The 13,494-nt window shown below is 38.7% G+C and overlaps 1 protein-coding gene across 1 annotated transcript in view; it reads right to left on the bottom strand.

The window, feature by feature from the left end:
- The window catches only part of BCAS1 (breast carcinoma amplified sequence 1), a 93,214-nt gene that overhangs the window by 60,056 nt on the left and 19,664 nt on the right, over positions 1 to 13,494 (bottom strand). The window contains exon 4 of the mRNA XM_024195601.1: positions 3,542 to 4,131. Within this exon, the coding sequence (XP_024051369.1) occupies positions 3,542 to 4,131 (590 nt within the window). The remainder of the gene's footprint in view (positions 1 to 3,541; positions 4,132 to 13,494) is intronic.

Here is a 13,494-nt window from a genome sequence, read left to right as displayed (position 1 = left end):
CTGGTTTGTCAAACACTGAATGCTTGTGCAACTCCTAAGCTAAAACTGTGGAGTCTATCCTTTGCTTACCAGCAATGTTATTGGTTATTTGTTGGTGCTTAACCTCAGTGATGGTTTGACTTGAACAGGCTCTTATAGAGGCTACAAATCACAATCCACCAAAAACGATAATGGCCAACAGCAATAACTTGAGTTTCTTTTTAATGGTGTAACATTGTGCAGACACAATCAAGTTAAATTAACAGCTGTTTGGGAGATTTTTGGTGTAATTATAAATCTTAATCCTTCTGCCATCATACATGCAAAGTAACCAGTTTTACAGGAAACATAGTATGTATGTATTTGAAGACAGAGGCCAGGTCTTAGTTTAATCAGGTGGAATTAAAGCAAAGCTCAGCAACTCAAGAATAATTATAAATTTGACAGCATTTTTATCACCTCTTTTCATCTGGCTATATTAAAATGTTAATTCCTGGCTCATCATAAAAGGTCTCAGGCTCCCCCACCTCCTGCCTTTTTGTGTTCTGTCCCTCAAATATACAAAGAAATGCCAGGAAATTCAAGGCTAAGGCTGAAGTTTCACTATCACATTGAGTACCAATTGAGGCCCTTACCCTACAAGCACCTATACACATTTGTGACTTCACTGGGACCATTCACATGCTTAAAGTTAAGAGTATTTGCAGACTCAGGGAGTTAGTCCACAAGCAGTTTCACTGAATTCCAAAGGCATTATATGCAAACTAAGGCCCAAATCCTGCAAATACTTATGCATGTGCTTAACTTTACTACTCCAACTAGTCCCATTCATTTCACTTGCACTGGTCGTTACAGGATTGGGGTCGAAGGTAGTATTCAACATGAGTAAGGGTAGCAGATGTCCAAGTATCCAAGCTAGAGCTGTGGAATAGAAGAAACATTTCTAACGTGTAATTGTTTGAGTTGGAAAAATTTACTTTGATTTGATCGTGTTTGTGATACATTGATGTTTGCTTTTAACAAACGCTCGCATGCTTGAGGTTTACACATGTGAGAATTTGTTCACAAGAAGCAAATGTTTAACTCAAATTCCTAGTGAAAAGCTACTTTTGTTTATGTATTGCAGTGTACAATGTATGCTTCACGTTTCACTGCTTGCACCAACCAACACAGCATGAACTGTACACTGCACATTTTATAATCAAATATGCTATTTGAAATTTGTGCTTTGTGGTTGCTTAAGTCTTAACATAAAAAAAGAGAATCATAGGCCAACTAGAAGTGTCTGCCAGTCAGAGAGGGGTGTGATTCCCTACAACATTTTTATACCAGCAAAAAGCCCTACTGTAGATGCAGTTATACCAGCAACATTGTTTTGCTGATATAGCTTATTTTGTTTGGGGAACAGGCATAAGCTATAGCTCTAAAAACATTCTTTATTTCTGGTATAAGTTGTGTCTTCTCTCAGGGGTTTTGCCTATGAGCAAACCATTCCTAGTAAAGTGAAATGGCATAGGCCTGGTCTAAAGAAAGTCACAAACAAAGCAAGAATTGTGAATTTTATACTAAACTGTAAAGGTAGCAATTCTAATCAGCTATAGGCCAAGACTTAATCTTGAAGAAATTTGTAAATATTTTTGAATACTGGCAGAATATCAGTCCTTCCCTGGATAATTTGCAAACTGAAAGAAAAGGCAATATGTACTGAACACATTATTCATTGTGGATTATTCATTCAGCTCTGCTTTAAACAGTGAGTGATTTTAGATTCCATGAGTCCAAGTCAGAACACAAATACACAAGTGTGCATAGGCACTATATCCCATATGTTATACATTAGCTGTCTGAGATACCCAGTGATGTGCACCATTTTTGAAGGACAGGCACAAAAACACATTTGTTATCAATAAATTTCTATTCTTTCAAACTCTTATCTTAAAACAAACTGGCAAACCTTAAAAAAAAAAAGATAAATAGATTTATTCTAGGGCTGAGATCCTCCAGAACTGAGATAGCAAACCTTGGAGGGGGGGGGAGAATGAATTTCAGAGTAGGAAAAGAAAGACTTATTTTAGAAACAATACTGCAGTAATATATTCAGAAGCCAAACAGATCTCATTCAGAGATATGGTCAGTGCTGCTCAAGGCAGCAGTTAGTGATATTCCACCATTAGTGTAATTAGAGGACTTATGCTAGAGCCATCAAAATAATAATTGCTCTTAAAATTGCCTTTTCCTCCATAGATTCTGATAAACAGCTGTCCAGTTTTTATAATGTCTTTTTTCCTCAGAGGTCATAAAAATATTTGAGCTAGATTCTCAGCTGATGCAAATTAGCACATTGAAGCTAACAGTGGAGTTACACCACTTCACACCTGTTGAGGGGCTGGCCCTTTGAGCAACATAGCCATGCTTGAAGTGCCATGATATGCAAAATCAACCTCTAGTAATTTTGATGGTGTAAAAATTTACAGATGAAGCCTGAACTCATCCCTTAGAAAAAGTTTGGGCTGGATGCTCAGCTGTTGTAAAGTAGCATTACTGTGTTGAAGTCAATGAAGCTATGTTGATTTGCCCCATTAAGTTTAAGAACCTATTAATAATCATTTTAAACCAGAAAGAACTCTGATTACATTTCCTCCTACATTCCACTAATTCTACTTCAGAGTGCTGACAGCCTTCATAAATAAAAAATACAATAACATTAATAATAAACCACTGCACGTTCTCCTTGCTACTACCCGCTATTCTACAGGAAGAGTAAAAAAAGCCATCACATTTGAGACAAAGTATAAAGCAACTCAACAGTAGCGTCAGAACAATTGCTATAGATACAAAACAATTGCTTATCTCAAATGCTGAGATCTTATCTATAAAGCGCACACAAGAGAGTCAAGGTCTATTTCCAGCTCTGCTACTGTCTAGCATATGACCTTGGGCAAGTCGCTTAACTTCTTAATGCTTCATTTTCCCTGTCTCTAAAATTCATTCCTATCCATTCTAAAGAATTATCATTCTTTGGATGAAGAGCACTATATATACAAAATGCAAAGAGTTACTACGGTATTCTAGTCTTCACTAAAGGTTGTGACCTAGTATGTATGATATGCAATAAGTAGCTAGTGCATAAAATGAGTGAGTTAGTATTTTATAAGCTTCATGTGAAATATGCCTAAAGAATTTCCTAAAACCATTCAGTATCACACACTGAGCTCCTAAAGCATGAAAGTCACTTGTGCTCCACTTGCAGCCAGCTGGTGTTCATCATCTAGACTAATGAAGCATGAATATAGCTATCTTGCCCAAGTCTTTGGTAAAAATACAAATGAACTTAAACTGTAGGTCAAACATCACCAATTTTGTCATGAAACAGATGCCACAGCTTGTATTAGTCTTCCAGAGATTGTTAGATTTCTCTGATAAGTGGGGGAGTCACACTACAAAGCAAGAATATTTGCTGCCTGATTCACACAACCATCAGAACATGATGCTGTCCTGCACCATTAATAATCCTAAGAGATTTCATTAAGGAAGAAATTGATATTCCCATTCAAACACTTGCCTTCCCCTGTGGGACATTGTTTGGTGTGCTCTGTAATCCAGCAGCCTCTTCCGCTGTGATGCCTGCGTCAGGAATGTCCGCAATCTGGCTTTCCTCTTGGGTTTCAACTTGTGTCTTACTCTTTTCTTTCTCCTTCCCCTTTTCCAGTTTGAAGAGTCTGTCAAAGAAAGTTACTTGTTTTGTCTTTGATGAGGCTGCGTCCTCTGTCTCAGGTGATGCTAATGCTATTAGTTCAGTGTCACTAAGTTCTGCTGCAGAAGGGGCCTGGCTTAGGTTTTTATCGGACCCTTCCTCCAGCACAGCTGTTGCAGGACTATCTACTTTCTCACTTGATGCTTTGTTCACTTCAGGCATCTCTGAACTGACATCAAGCTTAGCTGATCCAACTGATGAGTCTGTAGCTTGCTCTTCAGTACGTCCTGGTACAGGCCGTGAAAAAGAAAAGACAAAACGAGATTTTGCAGCTGGCATGGGTTTCTTGGCCTCAGTCCCAAGATTTTTTCCATTTGCATCAGAAGTGGAGCTTATCTCTGTTGTCTTCTGGGAAGAAACGGCCACATTATTCTGTTCAACGCTTGTCCTTGCATCCACTGCAAATAGAAACATAAAACAGCAATTATCCAACAAAGCAGGGATGTTATCCTATTAATCGTGGTGGTCTAGAGCTTTAATAAACTCATTCTAAAATGCAATGCCTGCGTGAAGACAATATATACTGCAATGTGTTAAGTAAATGTGGTGTTCTCTGGTACAAAATGTGAGCTTCTGCTTAGCTTTGAGGCCTGATTCTCTGAGTCTTTGATGTTCTCTGTTCTCACTGAAGTCAGTGGGAGTTGTGGTGCTCAGCACCAGCCCAGGATCAAGCCCATTATTTCTTTTCTCAGACTAATACCCTAACTAGAAAAAGACTAACAAGGGGAGGAGGTAGAAAGTATTTCTATCTTCATTTTACAGATGGGAAACTGAGGTACAGTGAGATGGGAGAGGAAGGATGGCCCAGTGATTAGGGCACTAGCCTAGAACATGGAAGACCCAACTTCAGTGCCTTATTCTGCCACAGACTTCCCATGTAATCCCTTGGGCAAATCACTTAGCCTCTCTGCCAGTTGGGCACCCTCTACATTTTGCTTTATTTTGTCATCTAATATTTATATCGTGGCTGCGCCCAAAGATCCCACTCAGAGCAGGATCCCGTTGTGTTAGGCGCTATGCAAACATGCATTGCTGTAAAATTTGCTAAAATGCCCATTTTAACAGAGAAACATTAAAAACATTTCAGATGTTGAAAGTCCAATTTCAAATGTCAAATTTTAAAAATTTCACTTAAAATGGGCCAATTTTTGCTTTGAAATGGGCTCATTCTTGGGGAAAGTACCCATTTTTTTTAGCCAAAACCCCATGCAAAATGACCAGTTTTTCAGTAAAACGGACTGTTGTCTACTTGGCAATGAACTGTGAAAAAAAATCCTCAAATTTCACCTTGTTTAGCATTTTGCCTTTAAGTTTTTGTACACTTCAAATGAAATGCTTGAAAGGCAACAGTACTAGCGGGTATCACCTAAGAAGCAGCGGCATAAAGAAGCAGTTCACATTCAGTGACATGGCTGAGATGATGGCTTAGTTGAGCGAATGTCAATTTGAACATCACAGCGATGCTGCCTAGAATATTTCATGTTGATCCTTTCCCGTTGTGCAGTAAGGACATCATAGTCCTTGAAGATCAACAGGATGGCTCTGCTGAGATTTTTCTTGATAGTGCACAAGAGAAATCCTATCTACAGCAGCATGCACAGTGTAGCTAAGATGAATATATTATTATTTATATTGTGGTAGTGCTTAGGAGCTCAGTCATGGATTGATACCCCATTGTGCTAGGTGATGTACAGATTCAGAATAAAGAGAGAACAACGAGGAGTCCTTGTGGTACCTTAGAGACTAACAAATGTATTCGGGGATAAGCTTTCGTGGCTAAAACCTACTTCATCAGATGCATGGAGTGGAAAATACAGTAGTAGGTATATTTATACATAGTACATGAAAAGATGGGAGTTGCCTTACTAGGTGGGGGGTCAGTCTAATGAGACAATTTAATTATCAGTAGAATTCCAAGGGAGGAAAAATTACTTTTGTAGTGATAATGAGGCTGGCCCATTTCAAACAGTTGACAAGAAGAGAGGGTTCCTAGGTCCATACACAACAAATAAATCAAATTTACACTCTGGTCATAAAGTTAACTCTTTGGGTAATTACTTTAGCCTCGAGACACTGCTGTCTCCTTTCCACTACTGCCTACCAACTAGCAGCAGGTGGGAACCTTCTATAAACTGGAGTGACAAGAAAAACACAGAGCTTTAGGAGTCAGCTGATATGCCAGGGTGAATGTAAATTAAATTTGCTGGAAGGCTTGCCAGCAGGGAAGGAAACTGCCGATGAAAACGGAGGGCTGTGACAATGAGATTCATCACCAAGGCGAGGTTCTTACCATATGCCAGAAGGGCCGGTTCATTTAGTTTCTCTACTTCTACCACTTTCATTCAGGTATTTTCCTCCTCCTTCCTCGTGTGGGTGGGTGTGTTTCAATATCTTGTGTTTTATAGTTTGTCAATAAACAGATTTTTTTCCTTTTCCAGCTCTGTACTTTAAAGAGTAAATTGTCTCACATTTTAGGCACTCCCTATTACTGCTTATGTAAGAAAATAACTTATTCTGGCAACAATTTTGTTAGCCTTTAATAAAACAATATTATCTAATTGCTTCTGCAATATTGAGTGTGCATCTGTTTGAGTATTGGTGCATGCAAAAAGAAGTTTGCATACAATTATTCAATAGCTACTCCCCTGATCAATTAAGGTCTACTAACTATTGATATCTCTCTCTAAGCATACCGGGCCAGATTGTTAAAGGTATTTAGGCGCCTAAAGATGCAGATAGGCATCTACTGAGATTTTTAAAGGTGCCTGGTGTAGTTCCTGAACTTCCTCAGGAGTTTTGCCTGAGAAGGGACTGCAGTATCTGGCTTTCACTTAGTAATTTAGGCTTGGTCTACACTAAACCCCCAAATCAAACTAAGGTACGTAACTTCATCTACGTGAATAACGTAGCTGAAGTTCGAAGTACCTTAGTTCGAACTTACCTCGGTCCACACGCGGCAGGCAGGCTCCCCCGTCGACTCCGCGGTACTCCTCTCGTCTAGCTGGAGTACCGCAGTCGACGGCGATCACTTCCTGGTTCGACTTATCGCGTCCAGACAAGACGCGATAAGTCGAACCCAGAACTTCGATTGCCAGCCGCCGAACTAGCGGCTGGGTGTAGACATACCCTTAGAGAAAGAAAACTTGAGAAGGAATTTCAGGAACTCAGATAGGGATGTGGAAGACAACCCAGAAAAAAAGAACAAAAAGGTAAATGGACATTATCTTTCTTTAAGTTAATAACAAGGACAAGAAAAGAAGCTTATATCATAAAAGATGCTGTGTTTCTGTTATGTGTCATAGATAAGCACTTTTTAGGGGAAAAAATATTTTAGTACACAAAATAGGAAGACAATCTTGTTAAATGCTCATTTTTTAAAACACAGCTTGTGAAGCAAAGAAAGTACTTATGTCTCTAATTACCATGGAAGGAATGAAAGGCCTGGAAAGTATCATGCACTTTGTATTAAATTTGTATTAAATTCTGCTCATTCACCGGGCAAAAACAGATCGTGCCACCAAAAAGAAGAGCAGTTGCACTGGGTGAGCTTGGAGTTTTTCATGTCTTGAAGGGAAGGTTGCGAATAGCCACATATACCACTCCTACAGCCATCCAATGAACATTAAAAATCTAGTTTAAATCCATAAATACAAAGACATTCCGAACTGAATCTTCTACTCTTTAATAGCCCCCGGTCATTTGGGTCATCTGGGACTAGACTAGCAAATGATCACAAATGAGTTTTATTTGACAAGTGACTATGAATTTATAGTAGTTAATTTTGGTAAACAGACTAGATGAATTGCCAACTAAAGCAAGTACATGATTAGTGCTGGTTGAATTTTTGATGGAATAGTTTCCATCACAAATTGCAGTTTTGTTGAAATCAAGATGGTTTGGGGGAATCTGTTGATTTCAACAAAATATTCACAATGAAAAGTCTAACAGTTGAATTTCAACTTTCTTGTTTAGTTTCAATAATGTCAAAATGTTTCATTTTTACTTTATCATTTTGATTATTTTTGTTTCAACTTGTATATTATATTAAATATAACATCATATTTTAAAAATAATGTTTTAATATCAAAGTCTAAATAAGATGACTAAATGTTATCAAAATGAAACACTGCCATGGTTTCAAATAAAAAAAAAGAATTTTTTTTCTATTGGAAATTTCCAGAATTTGGCTTTTTGTTCTGATTCTGAATGAATGTTTTGTAAATGTCTTAATTTTCCAAAGAATGGAAATTTTGGTTTCCAACTAGCTCTACAGGACATGATAGTCATAAAAATGATCTGAGAACCCATGAAAGGTTTCATAGTCAATGATCAGCAATGCATGCTAATCAGGACATGTAAACTCCTCAGAAGAGGGAGCTGGTCTTATTATCAAAACACTTTCAGGTGCTGTATTACAATGAGTACAGTAAAGCTATATTATGCTGGTTACTAACATCAATGGAATAATCATTGTCTCCAAGAAGCAACTGTCAAATAAACTGTATTTACACATAGGAATAGATGAACAGGAAAGCAGCATTACCCTCCACGCCCAGCATGACTCACAGAAGACCTGCTTTCTTTCTATGTCCACATACAGACTAAGGGGTTTTTTTGTTTGCTTTTGTTTTGTTTTTTTAAAGGGTCCTTAACCTAGCACTTTACTTTGCAATTAAGTGTGAAGTTAGGATGCAAAATTGACTGTGGGAACAAATCCAATTAATTACCTCATTTCTGAGTGTAATCAGGTAGCGGAATGTATAAATACTAACATTTACCCTCACATTTCAATGCACATTTGCATTTTGCAGATGCAAAAATATGGTCACAAAATTAGAGAGCATCTTCACAAATGTAGCCTGAAGTTTCCATTTTCACTGAATCCTCTTTGTGACTGTCTTAGCTAAGGCTGATCCATTTCCCAGTAAATTCAAAGGGAATTGAATTGGATACCAAGTAGCACAATAGTTCCCTTTCAGCATCTCCCAGCAGTTCTCTTCTCTCTCAAATGCCATTTGCATTCAAGCCCTCCATTCTTGGTCTCTCAAGGTGCATTTGCTAGCATCCTATTTCTCTAGCATCTATGGTCCCAGGACAATGATAATACCTAGCTCTTATATAGCACTTTTTATCAGTAGTTCTCAAAGTGCTTTACAAAGGAGGTCAGTATCATTATCCCTATTTTACAGATGAGAAAACAGACACAGAGAGGGGAAGTGACTTCCCTAAGGTCACTCAGTAGGCCAGTAGAAGAGCTGGAAATAGAACCCGGTCTCCCCAACCCCAGCCCAGTGCTCCAAGTACACTTATTCTCTTCAGGACACTCCCTCTGAGTAAAAACATTCCTTATCACTGAGTGGCTGAATCAATATAAAATGATCTACAGCACTGGACATAGTGACTCATGTTTATTGCATTTCACCCTACAACATATCTTGTACTTTTTGCAAGTACTTAACAAAAGAACCTAATGCCATAAGAGATTTGCAGGTTTTTTTTGTTACTCTTAAAAAACCCCAGTTCAGCAAGACATTTAAGCATGTGCCGAACTTGAAGCACACACCTAACTTTAAGCATACAAGTAGTTCCATTTAAATCAAGGCCAATGGGACTTAGGTAATTTTCAAACTTTTACCCTAGGTCCTGAACAACTCAGAGTGACTAAAGTCTAACCTTGTTATTGAGAACACTGAAAGAGAAGCTAGCACTTCTATGCTGGTGTTAGTCTTCAAAGCACTTTAACAATGGCTTAACTAATAAATACATAATACACAATAAAAATAAGGAACAAAAAGAGTAATAATACTATTTTGTATTTCCATAACCCTTTTCATCCAAAGATCACTCCACATTTTGCAATAGTGGGCCAGTATTATTTCCATTTTACAGAATAAGAAACCAAAGAACATTAAGAAAACAACAACAACAACAAAGTCACATAGTGCATCAGTGGGAAAGCCAGGAACAGTGTTGTGTTCTTTAAGCACATGCATTTTATAGTGGATTATAAAGATAGGGCCAGATTCTCACCTGGTGTATATTGGCATAGCTCTATTGACTTAAGGGGCTACCTTTTAAAACCAGTTGAGGATCTGGTCCGTGATCTCAGTTCTTAGCAACACTGCCCTCCCAGACTGGAGTTAAAAAAAAAAAAAAAAAAAAAAAAAAAAAAAGTTCTTTTCTTTTTTTTTTTTTTCATCTATTTTTTTTTTTTAGAACACACACACTTTTTAAGTTCTGATGTATCATTTCTGTGATCGACCAAGCCAGGTATGACTCAGATCACACCTGCCAGATAAAAGCTTAAAAAATAGCAGTGTGATCAGAACTGCTCCCTTTCAGGAAGGGGCTCCATTAGGGACTTGGTAGAATAGAATCCTGGCCCCAGTGTTTTTCTGTCTGCTGCAGATGGAATTACAGGAAAATGAATGATCTCCTATTGAAGGCAGGGGAGGGAGAAGAGGAGGGGGGAGAAGTACAGAAGAAAATAGCTTCGGGTTGTTTTTATTTTTTGAGATGAATGGAAAATACGTGACAGGAAATCACAGGAGTGCTCACTAAAAAAGTCTACATTACACAAGATAAATAAAATGTGATACAGCATAATTTAGTGGCCTGGTCTGAAACACTTGAGACAACCTACGACCACAGGAGGGGGTCAGTTCAGTGCTTCATATCCTCGAGCAGCAGATGAACTACATTTTCTGTGCAGAGAGCGTTCAGATACAACTGTTAGATCTTAAGCAATATTTTCAGAAGCACCTACATGAGTTAGGAACCTAACTCATTGACTTTCATGAAAATTAGGCGCCTAAGTGCTTGTCACGTTTGAAAATAGGATTTAGGCACGTTTTCTGCTCTACATGGACATTAAATCTGGGCTTGGACTATATTTTTGCAACTCCTGTAACGAATCACATAAGAACATAAGAACGGCCGTACCGGGTCAGACCAAAGGTCCATCTAGCCCAGTATCCTGTCTACCGACAGTGGCCAATGCCAGGTGCCCCAGAGGGAGTGAACCTAACAGGCAATGATCAAGTGATCTCTCTCCTGCCATCCATCTCCATCCTCTCACAAACAGAGGCTAGGGACACCATTCCTTACCCATCCTGGCTAATAGCCATTAATGGACTTAACCACCATGAATTTATCCAGTTCTCTTTTAAACGCTGTTATAGTCCTAGCCTTCACAACCTCCTCAGGTAAGGAGTTCCACAAGTTGACTGTGCGCTGCGTGAAGAAGAACTTCCTTGTATTTATTTTAAACCTGCTGCCTATTAATTTCATTTGGTGACCCCTAGTTCTTGTATTATGGGAATAAGTAAATAACTTTTCCTTATCCACTTTCTCCACATCACTCATGATTTTATATACCTCTATCATATCCCCCCTTAGTCTCCTCTTTTCCAAGCTGAAGAGTCCTAGCCTCTTTAATCTCTCCTCATATGGGACCTGTTCCAAACCCCTAATCATTTTAGTTGCCCTTTTCTGAACCTTTTCTAGTGCCAGTATATCTTTTTTTAGATGAGGAGACCACATCTGTACTCAGTATTCGAGATGTGGGCGTACCATCGATTTATATAAGGGCAATAATATATTCTCAGTCTTATTCTCTATCCCCTTTTTAATGATCCCTAACATACTGTTTGCTTTTTTGACCGCCTCTGCACACTGTGCGGACATCTTCGGATAACTATCTACGATGACTCCAAGATCTCTTTCCTGACTTGTTGTAGCTAAATTAGCCCCCATCATATTGTATGTATAGTTGGGGTTATTTTTTCCAATGTGCATTACTTTACATTTATCCACATTACATTTCATTTGCCATTTTGTTGCCCAATCACTTAATTTTGTGAGATTTTTTTGAAGTTCATCACAGTCTGCTTTGGTCTTAACTATCTTGAGCAGTTTAGTATCATCTGCAAACTTTGCCATCTCACTGTTTACCCCTTTCTCCAGATCATTTATAAATATGTTGAATAGGATTGGTCCAAGGACTGACCCTTGGGGAACACCACTAGTTACCCCTCTCCATTCTGAGAATTTACCATTAAATCCTACCCTTTGTTCCCGGTCTTTTAACCAGTTCTCAATCCATGAAAGGACCTTCCCTTTTATCCCATGACAACTTAATTTATGTAAGAGCCTTTGGTGAGGGACCTTCTCAAAGGCTTTCTGGAAATCTAAGTACACTATGTCCACTGGATCCCCCTTGTCCACGTGTTTGTTGACCCCTTCAAAGAACTCTAATAGATTAGTAAGACACGATTTCCCTTTACAGAAACCATGTTGACTATCGCTCAACAGTTTATGTTTTTCTATGTGTCTTACAATTTTATTCTTATCTATTGTTTCGACTAATTTGCCCAGTACCGACGTTAGACTTACCGGTCTGTAATTGCCGGGATCACCTCTAGAGCCCTTTTTAAATATTGGCGTTACATTAGCTAACTTCCAGTCATTGGGTACAGAAGCCGATTTAAAGGACAGGTTATAAACCTTAGTTAATAGTTCCGCAACTTCACATTTGAGTTCTTTCAGAACTCTTGGATGAATGCCATCTGGTCCCGGTGACTTGTTAATGATAAGTTTATCAATTAATTCCAAAACCTCCTCTAGTGACACTTCAATCTGTGATAGTTCCTCAGATTTGTCACCTACAAAAGCCGGCTCAGGTTTGGGAATCTCCCTAACATCCTCAGCCGTGAAGACTGAAGCAAAGAATCCATTTAGTTTCTCCGCAATGACTTTATCGTCTTTAAGCGCTCCTTTTGTATCTCGATCATCAAGGGGCCCCACTGGTTGTTTAGCAGGGTTCCTGCTTCTGATATACTTAAAAAACATTTTGTTATTACCTTTGGAGTTTTTGGCTAGCCGTTCTTCAAACTCCTCTTTGGCTTTTCTTATTACATTCTTGCACTTAATTTGGCAGCGTTTATGCTCCTTTCTATTTGCCTCACTAGGATTTGACTTCCACTTTTTAAAGGAAGTCTTTTTATCTCTTACTGCTTCTTTTACATGGTTGTTAAGCCACGGTGGCTCTTTTTTAGTTCTTTTACTGTGTTTCTTAATTTGGGGTATACATTGAAGTTGGGCCTCTATTATGGTGTCTTTAAAAAGCACCCATGCAGCTTGCAGGGATTTCACTTTAATCACTGTACTTTTTAACTTTTGTTTAACTAACCCCCTCATTTTTGCATAGTTCCCCCTTTTGAAATTAAATGCCACAGTGTTGGGCTGTTGAGATGTTCTTCCCACCACAGGGATGTTGAATGCTATTGTATTATGGTCACTATTTCCAAGCGGTCCTGTTATAGTTACCTCTTGGACCAGCTCCTGTGCTCCACTCAGGACTAAATCTAGAGTTGCCTCTCCCCTTGTGGGTTCCCGTACCAGCTGCTCCATGAAGCAGTCATTTAAAGTATCGAGAAATTTTATCTCTGCATTTCGTCCTGAAGTGTAAGGTTCCCAGTCAATATGGGGATAATTGAAATCCCCCACTATTATTGGGTTCTTAACTTTGATAGCCTCTCTAATTTCCCTTAGCATTTCATCATCACTATCACTGTCCTGGTCAGGTGGTCTATCATAGATCTCTAATGTTATATTCTTATTAGAGCATGAAATTTCTATCCATAGAGATTCTACGGAACATGTGGAATCACTTAAGATTTTTACTTCATTTGATTCTACATTTTCTTTCACATATAGTGCCACTCCCTCCCCCCCCCCCCCCCCCCCCCCCCCCCCCCCCC

This window comes from Terrapene carolina, unplaced genomic scaffold (assembly GCF_002925995.2).
Source record: "Terrapene carolina triunguis isolate 2854851 unplaced genomic scaffold, T_m_triunguis-2.0 Scaffold130, whole genome shotgun sequence".
In the NCBI taxonomy this organism is placed as follows: Eukaryota; Metazoa; Chordata; order Testudines; family Emydidae; genus Terrapene; species Terrapene triunguis.
This window is presented reverse-complemented; position numbering and strand designations above follow the sequence as displayed.